Genomic DNA, 13,543 nt, shown 5'->3' with positions numbered 1-13,543 from the left:
GGAAAGGGATGTAATGGGCCTTTATCGAGTTTCTGGGAGGACCCCTGGACATCAATGACAAAATAACTTTCCCTTTCAAGCTTAATCAACATGTATATTTTAAATGTATATATTATAAGAAATACGTTTTATTTATTTTTTGTATTAGAATTTTATTGTTATTAACATTTATTATTATATTTGGAAAAAAAAATGTTCTGTCTTGGGAATGCCAAAATGCCACAAACTTAAGCAGTATACAGCACTCAATATTTAATGTATCTTTGTATAGAAAATGTTTAATTCACTAATAATACAATGTAAAAAAAGCCCTTTTTAAGGGGTTTTCTGCTTTACCTTTAGATCAGTGTTCTTCACACTGCGGCCCTTTGCCAGCCTTTATCCAGCCCTTGGGGAACTATTCCTCCCAATGATATGAAGCACTATGCCTCCCTCTGACACCAATAACAGGGCATAACCAATGTTGGGGCATTATCCTCCCACTAATATCAATGATGGGGTACTAGTCCTCCTACTGACACCAACAATGGTATACAATGTCTTCACTGACACCAACAATGGGGCACTATTTATTCCACTGCCATTAAAGCAGAACTTTACCCATAACAACTTGACATAAAATAATGTTCTTTAGCAAGGAACATATAGCTAGATTCAGGTAGTGTTAGGTCGGCGTATCAGTAGATACGCCGACCTAACTCAGAATCTGCGCCGACCTATGTTTAAGTGTATTCTCAAACAGAGATACGCTTAAACATATCTAAGTTACGACGGCTTGCGCCGTCCTATCTTAGGTTGCAATATTTAGGCGGCAGACTTAGCCGCAATGCACACTGGGAAGTGTAGGCGCACGGCGCATGCGCAGTTAAAAAAAAAAACGTCAATCACGTCGGGTCAAGCCTCATTACCATAAAACACGCCCCCTCAGACAAATTTGAATTAGGCGCCCTTACGCCCGCCCGCTTTAGGCTACGCCGCCGTAACTTAGCAGGCAAGTACATTGTGAATCATGTACTTGCCTCGCTAACTTACGGCGGCGTAGCTTAAATGCCATAAGCTACGCCGCCTTAAAGTTGCGGCCATCTCTCTGAATCTAGCTAATACAATCCACATTAAAAATGTTGCTACTGAAATTAGTGTGTGCTGTAAATTGCCTCCAGCATTGCTCCTGTTTTTTGCCGATGGCTGCCATTCTGCTGAAGCCCAGAGCCCCTGAACAGCAGCAAATCATAAAGTGGATCAAAATCCATCAATGGGATTGCTAACTGTCATATTTGCTTGTGTCCTCAACCAAACTGTCAAACCATAAAATGGCTGGTGTCCTAACTGATCACATGTGCAGCACCATGGCAGCTGCAGATCAAACAGTTTATTTAAACAAAGTGGTTGTGGTGCCTTATGTGGCTATTGGGCACCACTATTTAGCATGTGCCACATCCCAGAAAGTGCATGGAAAATATTGATAGAAAATAATTGACTTTATTAGTTAAACATTATAAGGTTAAACAAAATACAAAAAATTATAGACAATAAGTACACAAGACATGTAAAATAGGATGGGGTTCCACGTGATCCCCTAGAGGATATGATGCCATGTACAGTAACTTGTATTCATACCCCTTGATATTTTCCACATTTTGTCAGGTTAGAGCCAAAAATATTAACGTATTTTATTGGGATTTTATGTGATAAACCAACACAAAGTGGCACATAATTGTGAAGTGGAAGTCGATACTTTGTACAACCACCTTTCTCTGTAATTACAGCAACAAGTCTTTTTGGGGATGTCTCTACCAGCTTTGCACATATAGAGAGTAACATTTTTGCCTATTCTTCTTTGCAAAATATCTCAAGCTCTGTCAGATTGGATGGAGAGTGTCTGTAAATAGCAATTTTCAAGTCTTGCCACAGATTCTCAATTGGATTTAGGTCTGGACTTTGACTGGGCTAAGATTGCCCTGTATTTTTCTTCATCCATCTTCCCATTAACTCTGACCAGCTTACCTGTCTCTGCTGAAGAAAAGCATCCCCACAACATGACACTGCCACCATCATGTTTCATGTGGGGATGGTGTGTTCAGGGTGATGTGCAGTGTCAGTTTTTCTCCACACATTGTGTTTTGCTTTTAGGCCATAAAGTTACATTTTGGTCTCATCTGACCAGAGCACCTTTTTCCACATGTTTGCTGTGTCCCCCACATGGCTTCTAGCGAACTGCAAACAAGACTTCTTATGGCATTTTTTCAACAATGGCTTTCTTCTTGCCACTCCATAAAGGCCAGATTTGTGGAGTGCACGACTAATAGTTGTCCTGTGGACAGATTCTCCCACCTGAGCTGTGGATCTCTGCAGCTCCTCCAGAGTTACCATGGGCCTTTTGGCTGCTTCTCTGATTAATGTTCTCCTTGCCCGGCCTGTCAGCTTAGGTGGGTTAGCCGTGTCTTGGTAGGTTTGCAGTTGTGCCATATTCTTTACATTTTTGGATGGTGGATAGAAAACTGCTCCATGAGATGTTCAAAGCTTGGGATATTTTTTTATTACCTAACCCTGCTTTAAACTTCTCAACAACTGTATCCCTGACCTGTCTGGTGTGTTTCTTGGCCTTCATGATAATGTTTGTTCACTATGGTTCTCTAACAAACCTCTGAGGGCTTCACAGAACAGCTGTACTTATACTGAGATTAAATTACACACAGGTGGACTCTATTTACTACTTAAGTGACTTCTGAAGGCAATTGGTTCCACTAGATTTTAGTTAGGGGTATCAGGGGGCTGAATACAAATGCACTCCACATATTTATTAAAAAAAAAAATGAAAACCATTTATAATTTTCCTTTCATTTCACAATTATATGCCACTTTTTGTTGGTCTATCACATGAAATCCCAATCAAATACATTTAAAGGGGTTGTAAAGGTTTGTTTTTTATTTTCTAAATAGGTTCCTTTAAGCTAGTGCATTGTTGGTTCACTTACCTTTTCCTTAAATTTCCCTTCTAATAGCTGGATTCAGAGAGACTGGCTTAATGTTGAGGCGACGTAGGGTATCGCATATACGATACGCCACCGTAAGTCAGAGAGGCAAGTGCTGTATTCACAAAGCATCCCTATTTAAGGACGACTTGCGCAAAAAAAAAAATTAAAATTTCGACGCGGGAACGATGGCAATACTTAACATGGCAATTCAAAATACCAGCTTTAACTATACGCCAGAAAAAGCCGACTACAGACGACGTTAGAAAATGCGACCGCCGCGCGTACGTTCGTGGATCGTCGTAATTCGCTAATTTGCATACCCGACGGGGAAAACGTCACGAACTCCACCCAGCGGGCGCCGAAGAATTGCAGCTACGATCCGAAGGCGTGCGAAGCCGTACCCCTGTCGGGTCGAACCCAGAAGCCGTCGTATCTTGGTTTGAGGATTCAAACTAAAGATACGACGTGGGAAATTTGAAAGTACGCCGGCGTATCAGTGGATACGCCGGCGTACTTCGTCTGTGGATCTGGCCCCAAATGTTTTCCAAGCAATATTCATTTTCAAGGTTACATCAGTCCCTTATCAGGCTACGAACACATCTGACAACATGAGGACATGATTCATGCTATATTCAGAGACCAGAAATTACTTGCATTGCTGTGGTGACCGTTGACTCTGTCAAAAAGGAAACTGACCAAAAACAATTCATATATGACTCAGAAAAGCCACTGTAACTAAATATTTAGCTACCTGGGGAAAAAAAGCACTTGTATATGGAAACAATGTATCCATGTGAAATTATGTTTGCCAATGAATGTGGATTCTTACTATACAATAAAAAGTGTGTGCGTATATGTATATTGTATAGTTACATAGTTGGTTGGTCTGGTTGAAAATATCCATCTAGTTTAACCAATAGAAGGGGGGAAAAATATTATACAATCCTATACCCACAGTTGATCAAGAGGAAGGGAAAAACCCCAATAAAGTATGATCCAATTGGCTCCAGCAGGGAAAAGGATTTCTTCCTGATCCTCCAAGAGGCAATCGGATGTTCCCTGAATCAACCTACCTATAAATGTTAGTATCCAGTTCTATTATGTGTATCTAGGAAATAATCCAGGCCTTTCTTAAAACAATCTACTGAGCTGGCCAGAACCACCTTTTGAGGGAGTTTATTCCACATTTTCACAGCTCTTAAGCCCTGTACACACGGCCCAGAATCTCGTCAGGAAAAACATTGTTTTTCCTGATGAGATTCTTGGCAAGAATCTCTTGCCGGCCGAGTGTACAGATACTCCATTCAAAAGAACCACAGTTCTTTTGAATGACATCAACGCAGTGACGTCATCAACTACGAGGAGCATGCGCTTGTCACATTCGATGCCGTCGCCGCCATCTTGCTACACCCTACCTATGCCTAGGAAGCTACTGCGCATGTGTCAGTCATTTCGAGCATGCGCAGGTTTCCACGGCGACAGGTAAGTATACACACGCTTGGGATTCTCGGCAGGAAAACACTGCCGAGAATCACACTGAGAAAATAGAGAGCAGATTCTCTATTTTTTTCATTGAGATTCTGGACAGTTTTCTTGACGAGAAACCTGAAAGCCTCGTACACAAGGCTTTACTGTGAAGAAGTCTTTCCATACTTGGAATTGAAATCTCTCTTCCTCCAAAAGTAAAGAGTGCCCCCTTGTCCTCTGTGATGACTTTAAAGCGAATAACTCAACACCAAGTTTACTATATGGACCACTTATGTATTTATTCGTGTTTATCATATCCCCCTTAATCTCCTCTTTTTCTATAATATATATATATATATATATATATATATATATATATATATATATAATATATATATATATATATATATATATATATATATATATATATATATATTTTAAGATAGATAGATAATGGGGTTTGTTAACTCATGTGGTAAATACATTTTGATGGATCTTGCTATTCAAACTTGTGGAATTAAAAAGTTCACAACACAATGCTTGCGCTTACAGGGGCATCAGCTTCACACAGCAAAACAACAACTGAAAATGGCGAGCCACTGGCTCTCTTGCCAGCACCACCACATGTCTTTTTGGTCTCCCAGCCCACTGGCTCTTCAGGCTCACTCAGCCTTAGGAACAGCACCTTGCTGCATTGGTCCCACTCCTGGCCTCTAGATAGTGGTCTCCAAGCACTCTAGGGTCACATACTCTACCAGATAATTGCAGATTCCCCTCCAGTCCCCTGGATTTGCTAGTTGCCTTGGTTCTTTAAGTCTTCTGCCAACGTAGGTGTCCCAACTCTGAGTCCTGAGTAAGGGAATTTGTCCCACAAGGGAATACTGTTTCTCGAGTGGTTCACCTCTCCTGGTTGGCGCACACACCTATCGCCACACAAAGACTCTTCTTGCAATAAAAGTATATTCTAAAGCAAAGCAGTTAAGACATAGGAAAACATGTAAAAAGGACCCGAACTTTGGCAGCATATAAAAAAACTAAATATGCAATATGTACTGATTATACCTCTTTAAGAAGTTTCTGCAACTATATAATGTCAGTTTACAGTACATACATTTTCTTGCATATTCTGCTCTGAATTTGGTGTTCTATGTTTGTGTGTGCCAACATCTGCCAGAAATGTGGTTTGTTCTCAAAACATATTTAATTTCATCCTTCTAGGACCAGTGGGTGTTGGATTAAATGAACTGAAGAGGAAAGTGTTGATCAGTGACTCCCAGCACTATGGAGTAACAGTACCGCGTAAGTGTTCATCTTTTTTCTTTTTTTTCCTATTGTTCTGTTCAGTTTATCTTACCGTATTTGCCGGCGTATAAGACGACTGGGCGTATAAGACGACCCCCTAATTTTCCAGCTAAAATGTTGGTTTTGGGATATACTCGCTTTATAAGACGACCCTCTTCCTACTAGTCATGCCTCGCTGTGCCATTACATGCCTCACTGTGCCACCATTACATGCCAGACTGTGCCACCATTTCATGCCTCGCTGTGCCACCATTACATGCCTCGACAATCCCTTACCTTATCCCTAACATGCAGAATCTCAGTCAGACCGCGGGCGTTCATTTTTCAAAAGCCGCGCCTCTTTTTCGTGCTGTTCTGTGATAGGCAGAACACTCAGCTTCCCAGCAGACACTGTGTTCAGTGTTCCGCCTATCACGGATGCCCTCTCGTCTGAGACCAAGGATGAGAGGGCATCCGTGATAGGCAGAACACTAAATAGAGTCTCTGCTGGGAAGCTGAGTATTCCGTCTATCACGGAACAGAATGAGGAAGAGGCATGGCTTTTGAAAAATGGTCAGCCGCGGTCTATCTGCAAGTCTGCATGTTAGGTACTGGCGTATAAGACGACCCCCAACTTTTAAGAAGAATTTCTTGTGTTAAAAAGTCGTCTTATACGCCGTAAAATACGGTACTTAAATTAATATTTTTTGTATTTTTAATTAACACATGTGAAATAGATCAGCTTGACATAAATAATCTCATTAATGTATGCTAATGTTTTTAAAACTATTCACTATATGGTTTGCAATTGTATATATGAAGGGGAATCCATATTTGCTCATTACATAGATTCTGCATCATATGCTATGTAATGGTTGTGCTTTACTGCTCCTTCTTACAATGGAAGTCTATGAATTAGCTGTTTTTTTGGAAATAATGCATTCCATGTGCGGCTGATATCTTATCTCAACAACTGTAAAACAATTAGGATGAGTTATTGTAGTAGATATTCTACCCTGCCTCTAGTGACTAATCTGCAAATCTGCACATTTACTACAAGAATAAAAATATGCAATTGCACGCATATAAAATTTGTCAAACACTGCAAAAATAATTCACAATATGCTGTTCACTGGAAATACACTGTCCTTTAAAACCAAACTCTAATCAAAATCTTTTTTGGTACACAGGAACAGTTAAAGCAGTTGTAAAGTCACTATTGAGAAATCCTGTATTATATCTTCCTGTAAGAGAGGGAAATACATACAGGAGGGGAGGGGCGGGGTGGAGATGGATCACACACAGACTCCTGAGCTGACAGTTAGGGAGGGGAGGGGGAGATGGGAGAGACTGTGGGATGTAAACTTCCCATGTTTAATGGATCAGCAGCCATGATTACTGTGGTCATTTTACATAGGGGTACACAGGAACAGGCAGGATCAACCAGGTTTTTTATAACATAGAGAGGGACAAATGACACAGCACAAGCAACATGCTGTGTATCCTGCTTTAAAGGATCAGGATTTTTTATTTTTTTTTATAAGGTAAGAAATACGGTAAATCTTTACTAAAGCCCCTCCTGCATTGTGCTAGGGCATGTATTTCCAGTATGTGGAAGACACAATCCCCACCCCTTTTATCGCAAAGGTTTGATATTCAGAAGATAGAACACCTCACAACGCTCCTTAGGGACAAGGCTGAGGAACACAATACGTGCTGGCTATATTGGGACATTTCATTTTTTGGACGAATACGTAACATATTTTTAACTAACTGAGAGTATTCCATTCTGGGAACTCTGTTCCTTGTGCTGTCAACCCCACTGAGGTTCCCCTTCTTTGCCTAATCCCCCCCCCCTTTTTTTTCTCCGCCCTCTTTTCTCGCTCTTACTTTTTTTCTCTTCTTCTTCTCCTTTTTTAGACACCTAGTGTGTCCACCTTTCTGTCTGGAAACACCCAGAAATGCCTTTCGGTATGCACCTACCACACGGTAGGACTGTTTTGTTAGCTGAGCGGGGGAACCCCCTTGTTGAAGGGAGTCACCACTTGCCCTTACATTACAAATGATGCGGGCCTGTAGATGATTTGATCCTCTCTGTATGTACATGCAAGCCAGTTCCTGCAAATATTTTACAACACATGGTTATGTTTTTTTTTTCCCTAAAGTTGCCTTTGACCCTGAGTTGTTAGTCATGATTTATCACCGATTTGCAATAGGGCATAGAGTTTGGATAGTGACAATTAATCTCTGTTACTTTCATTTCTATCATGTCACCTCTGATAATCTGTGTTAGGACTGTGCTGTCATGTCCTACTACCGTGTTATGTTGCATACCCCTAAAAAAAAAGTGAGAAGCGCAAAGGAAAGTATTATGCAGTACACAGTAGCAACTAGACCAAAGCATTGGTTGGAAGTAATTTTTGATTGCTGTGCATTATACAGTGATAGGATTAAAGGAGTTGTAAAGTCTCAAGCTTTTTCACCCCCCAGAGCCCCCTTTTTCTTACTTGAACCTGATTGTTTCAGCAACGAGAACGAGCTCCTGCTGCTGTCAATCAAATCCAGTGACACGGGATCCTGGCCGAGTCCTGCTGTTTGTGTCCGCACGGGTGCCCCCTTGGAAAGTGGCTTTCCTTGGGGGCACTGGATGAAGAGGAGGAGCCAGAAGTGCCACCTGGGGACCCCAGAAAAGGAGGATTGGGGCCACTCTGTGCAAAATCCTTGCACAGAGCAGGTAAGTATGACATGTTTGTTAGTTATAAAAAAAAAACGAACCTTTACAATCAGTTTAAGTTGTGTTGGTGACTAAACATTGTTTAAATGGACAGTGTGCATTGTCCACAGCAGTCAATTATTTATTAATTTGATTTGCGTTTCCTTTTTTTTTTATTTTATTTAGAAATTCATTCAGATTTAGGTTGCTGGTAGAACCACTGGCACCTTTTTTCTAGTTCTACACAAGACTGGGTGTTTGAATAAACCCAGATACAAGGAATTTCTAAAATGAACTGCGTGTCCATGTCAGAAATGACCATAAACATCATTCCACATAAAACGCATGGCATTCAGTATCATGTACCACCCAGCTTAGTGCAAGTAGCTGGAGCCCTCCTAGACATTTACCGCAGTGCTTGTACAGGATACTCCACATTCTTGTGGGCACAAGTCATTTTTAAGCGATTTTGTGGTCTGCAGTGAACAACAAGTAAAGTGTGTTTTCATATTTCCACTAATTGCTGGGTGGTGTGCTTCATTTGATAGTCACTTCCTCCTCGGCTCTTGGATCCTGTTCTGTGATGTGTATGTCGGTAAGGCTGATGGTGTGTCAGTTATTCTATCTCTGTGTGTTATGTTTATATGCAGATCATAGAGTTGATTTTCTAAAGGCTGACCACTTTGCAAGTGAATTTTTCCCAGAGTTTAGTGACTAGTGAAATTCCAATTTGCAAAGACTACCCAATTACACTCAAAGACAAATATATACATATATAGATATAGATAGATAGATCTATAGATCTCTCTCTCTCTCTCTCTCTCTATATATATATATATATATATATATATATATATATATAGATATAGATATAGATATATCAGCAATCCTGCCAATTTGTCGATACCAGCAATGGCAGGATCGCCAACTGGATGTCCGTAAAATTGATGCCTCTGTAGCTGTGGTAGCAAGAAGTCACTCCCATCATCCAGCAGTGTTCAGGCCAGCAGCAGAGGGACATTTCCCCTGAAAGTGACTAAAGAGCAAACAATTCCATAGGACACACAAACGGCAGTTTTAGTTGTCCTAAGTATTTGCTCCTCTTGATCCCAGCAGAACAGCCTACACTAACCCCCTTCCCCTTTTATAGATTCGCCCAGTTGTAATCTGAAAATACTGGGACTCCTTTAAGTTTTTTTTTATATTTTTATGAAAAATATTCTCATTTGTCAACCTTTTTATGTTGGAGGAACCTTTGTCAAAAAGTTTAAATATCTTGGGGAACCCCATAAAATGTTTTTCATATATACGGCTCATGAAACATTGGTGTGATCAGCGAGCTGTTGATATAACAATTTTTTTTTTGTGAAATGGGATTAAATAATAGACTACATATTAAAACTTACCTTCTTAAAATGAAACTGTAGTTTGCTTTTTCTGCACAGATTCTCAATTTTGGGTTGAACTTGAGATAAGCAGTGTACAGGGGTGCAGCAGGAGAGAACACAAGGAGTCAGGAGAACAGGGGATCTACAGGGCACAGTAAAAGGGGATTGGGAACGCGCAGTACGTGGCTGGAGGGGGAGGTCAGGAGGCCACAATACTGGGGTCAGGAGGACACAGTAAAAGAGGGTCAGGAGAACACGGTACAGGGTCAGCAGGGCACAATACTTGGGTCAGGAGGACACAATACAGATAGGGTTAGGAGAGCGCAGGGCACAATACCTGGGTCAGGAGAGCACAGTACGGGGGGGGGGGGGGTGTACATAATTCTGAGATGAGGATAGCATAGTACTGGAGCCTGCAATATGTAGGTTTCCTCATGCAGAGCAGTGCAGGGAAGTGGCATCCTGATCCCTGCCCGCCCTCTCGTCAGTCGTATATGTATATATAAATAACACACAGATTGAAGAGTTGCTCCTGGGGGGTATCATCAGTGAAATAAATATGAATATGAAATATCGATGCGTTTACCTTTTTAGGCCTTCAGGTGGAAGCAAAACCTTCAATAGTTTAGCCTGTGTTTGCAGTGAATTTGAAGGTGCATTTTGGTACTCTTTCCCGAAGTTGGTTTAGAGATAACCAATATCTATTACGACTACAAATGCACAGAACAAACTAAAATAGAACATGGAGCATTTAAGTTTCTTTTATCAAAATATAAATGTAGTAGTTTGTGCTTGCTCTCACATTAGAGATCAATGGCCTTTAAAGTGACTCAAAGCAAGTATGTCAAATGTGACACAGATGCAATGCAAACACTGTCTAAATACATAAGGGATCTTCATAAGAGTTGTTCATTTAGGACGCAGAATGTAATTTCTAATATCCAGATAGCTACCAGAATGCGCACCTGCAACATTCGGTGGGGCCAACTGTAAAAAAGAAAATACAATGCAAGTAAAAAAGATAAATCAGGCAAAGAATATTTGAGTAGTAGCACAGAATGAAAACTTACTGAAGCAAAACAACAATTATTTTTCAATGGCATTCAAGGTTTACATTCGCATGTGTGTCTGTATTCCCCATTGGCCACATCCTATTACAGGCAGGAGATGGACCACAGCTTAAGGTGTAGCGGTCAAGCAGACGGCTCCGTCCATCCAGTTTCCGTTTTCTTTGGATTTCTCATTACACACCTTCCCATTTTGTGAAATTGACAACGTCATCTTTATCATCCCCCTGGGTGTTAAATTGAATCAATATTTTCTGCAGTGTTACAAAACGTGAAAAGGAAATAAAGCAATCATTTAACACGCTGTAAAAAAGCTTTTCTTAACAATGCCATTAATGGACCGGGGGTTCCATAAACCGGTGGATCCTTTGCACACAGACACAGCTGCTATATTAAAAAGTTTGATAACTTGTTTCCGGATTGAGCTATTTATTTAATATCCTTCTGGAATATTGTTGTTCTCTCGGCGATCAGTTTTATAGCTAACCAAGTAGCTTCAAAGCTTTCCAAAGGTGTCTATTGACACATTTATAAATGAAAGTCTTACAGTGGCTTGCTTTGCTTGATTAATTAAAGTGCAAGTTAACCTTCGCTGCTCACAAATGGAAAAAAACGATGCATCAAATGTGCTGATACATGTAAAGTGAACCCTAATATACACAAGACTATACTAAAACAATGCATTCTTTAACTCTCCCTATCAATATAAATTCTCTTTGTTGCACAGTGGGGTCTTTAGCAGGGATGTTTGGGTCTGGATCCTTAAGCTGCAGTGAAGGTGACTAAATCTAACCTACACCTGTAGAATTTTGTTAGAAAATTGTTGTTTTCAGAACGTTCATTCAATTAACTAAGAATTCAAGACGATGATTTAACAATCTGTTTTGGCCAGAGCAAGTGAAAAAAATGAAGGACAATGATGGAAAAAATTTGTAGAGTGTAATGGGAACCAATGAATTTCTAATCATTGAATTCTTTCCTAGATGAAAAAAATCTTTATCTATAGGAGAAGTATGGACAAAGCTTTTTGTCTATACTTCTTCTTTGGGGTCATAGGAGTGCAGTTAGTTCTGCACTCCTGTGACCTATTTTCAGCCGGCAGCGGGCTAAAGCCTGCTTTTTGCTGATGTCACAGTGCTGGACCAGGCACTAAACGGGCACAGCAGAGAGCTGGTGACTGAGTCACCGCAGTCATAGACTCTCTGCAGGCTGAGGGCCGAGAGTTGAGCGATCAATGGTGTTTGATCTCTCAGTTCTTGGGGCCGCAGTGGGGGGCAGCTGGTTTCGGTGCTGCAGCCATCTAGGTAAGTGTGTGGGTTTTTTTTTCGATTCCAGAACTTCTTTTTTTAAAGTTGTATACACAGATAGGCATTGAGTACAATGCAGGCAAATATAAAACATGTTTACAGATAGGGTTGTCCCGATACCACTTTTTTAGGACCGAGTACAAGTACCGATACTTTTTTTCATGTACTCGCCGATACCGAATATCGATACTTTTTTTTAAATGCAGCCACGTGTCCCCAAATGCAGCCACGTGTCCCCAAATGCAGCCTTGTGTCCCTAAATTCAGCCATGTCCCTAAATTCAGCCATGTCCATACATTCAGCCATGTCCCTAAATTCAGCCATGTCCCTTAATTATGGAGGAACACAACAGCTGTCATTTGCATTTGAATAGCTGTTGTGTTCCCCCGCCGCGCCATCATGTATAGCCCCTCCCCCTTGCCCAGAAATATCAATGGCATTAGGCTTTTAAATAGCTAAAACGAAAAAAAAAAAAAAACTTTTGTAGATAAGTCTCTATAATATTAGAGACAAGGTGGACACTGGGTCTCATTATCATAAGGATTTATATTGGTAAATTAATCTGTGCAAATCGTTTAAACAGAGTAAAGACAAGGTGGGGAAATGTATATCTGTAAATGCTATATTAGATACACAGATAGAAGGGCAAGGCAATTTCAGCTGGAATATAAAGAAAAATACACTGTACATTAGGATGTGGCAGTGATGCTCACCGCAAAGACTGCCGTATACTATCACATTGGCAACCCCCTGCTCTGTGCTCTCAGCACGGTATACACCGCAAAAGCAGCGTCCTACACCACGCCCGGCGTCTGACGTCACCGGGAGCCGAGCAGGCCAATCGGTGCAAGCCCACACAGACCAACAGGTGCCCAAACTACAGGATCCATGAGGCATAGCGTCGGGAAGGCGGGGAGGTGCGAAGCACTCGAAAAAAAAAAAAAAAAGTATTCTATTTAGGCATCGGGAGTATTTGCGCGAGTACAAGTACTCCCGCAAATACTCGGTATCGGTCCCGATACCGATACTAGTATCGGTATCGGGACAACCCTATTTACAGATTACATGGGGGATCAGAGTATAAGTCCCTTGGGGGATCAGAGTATAAGTGAGGAGCCATCAATAGGAATGAAGATGTGGCTACTATGATGGGCTAAATATAGAGGGGTAAGTGAATATACTATAGGAGGAAATGTGAATGAATAGAGATGGGGAGACAAACTGGACCATGGAAGGGAAGGAGGTGTTAAAGAAGAAGACCTATAAACAGATTAATCATAAAATGTGGCTACTATAATGGACTTAATATACACTGTAGAGGGATAAGTAAAGAGTGAATATACGA

General features: G+C 40.9%; 1 protein-coding gene across 4 annotated transcripts in view; it reads left to right on the top strand.

The window, feature by feature from the left end:
- The window catches only part of MPP7 (membrane palmitoylated protein 7), a 537,461-nt gene that overhangs the window by 480,108 nt on the left and 43,810 nt on the right, over positions 1-13,543 (top strand). For all 4 annotated transcript variants that reach the window (XM_040352591.1, XM_040352588.1, XM_040352590.1 and 1 more), the window contains one exon: positions 5,661-5,741. In XM_040352591.1, coding sequence (XP_040208525.1) covers positions 5,661-5,741 — 81 coding nt within the window. The remainder of the gene's footprint in view (positions 1-5,660; positions 5,742-13,543) is intronic.

Source organism: Rana temporaria, chromosome 5 (assembly GCF_905171775.1).
Source record: "Rana temporaria chromosome 5, aRanTem1.1, whole genome shotgun sequence".
NCBI classification, from domain to species: Eukaryota; Metazoa; Chordata; class Amphibia; order Anura; family Ranidae; genus Rana; species Rana temporaria.
This window is presented reverse-complemented; position numbering and strand designations above follow the sequence as displayed.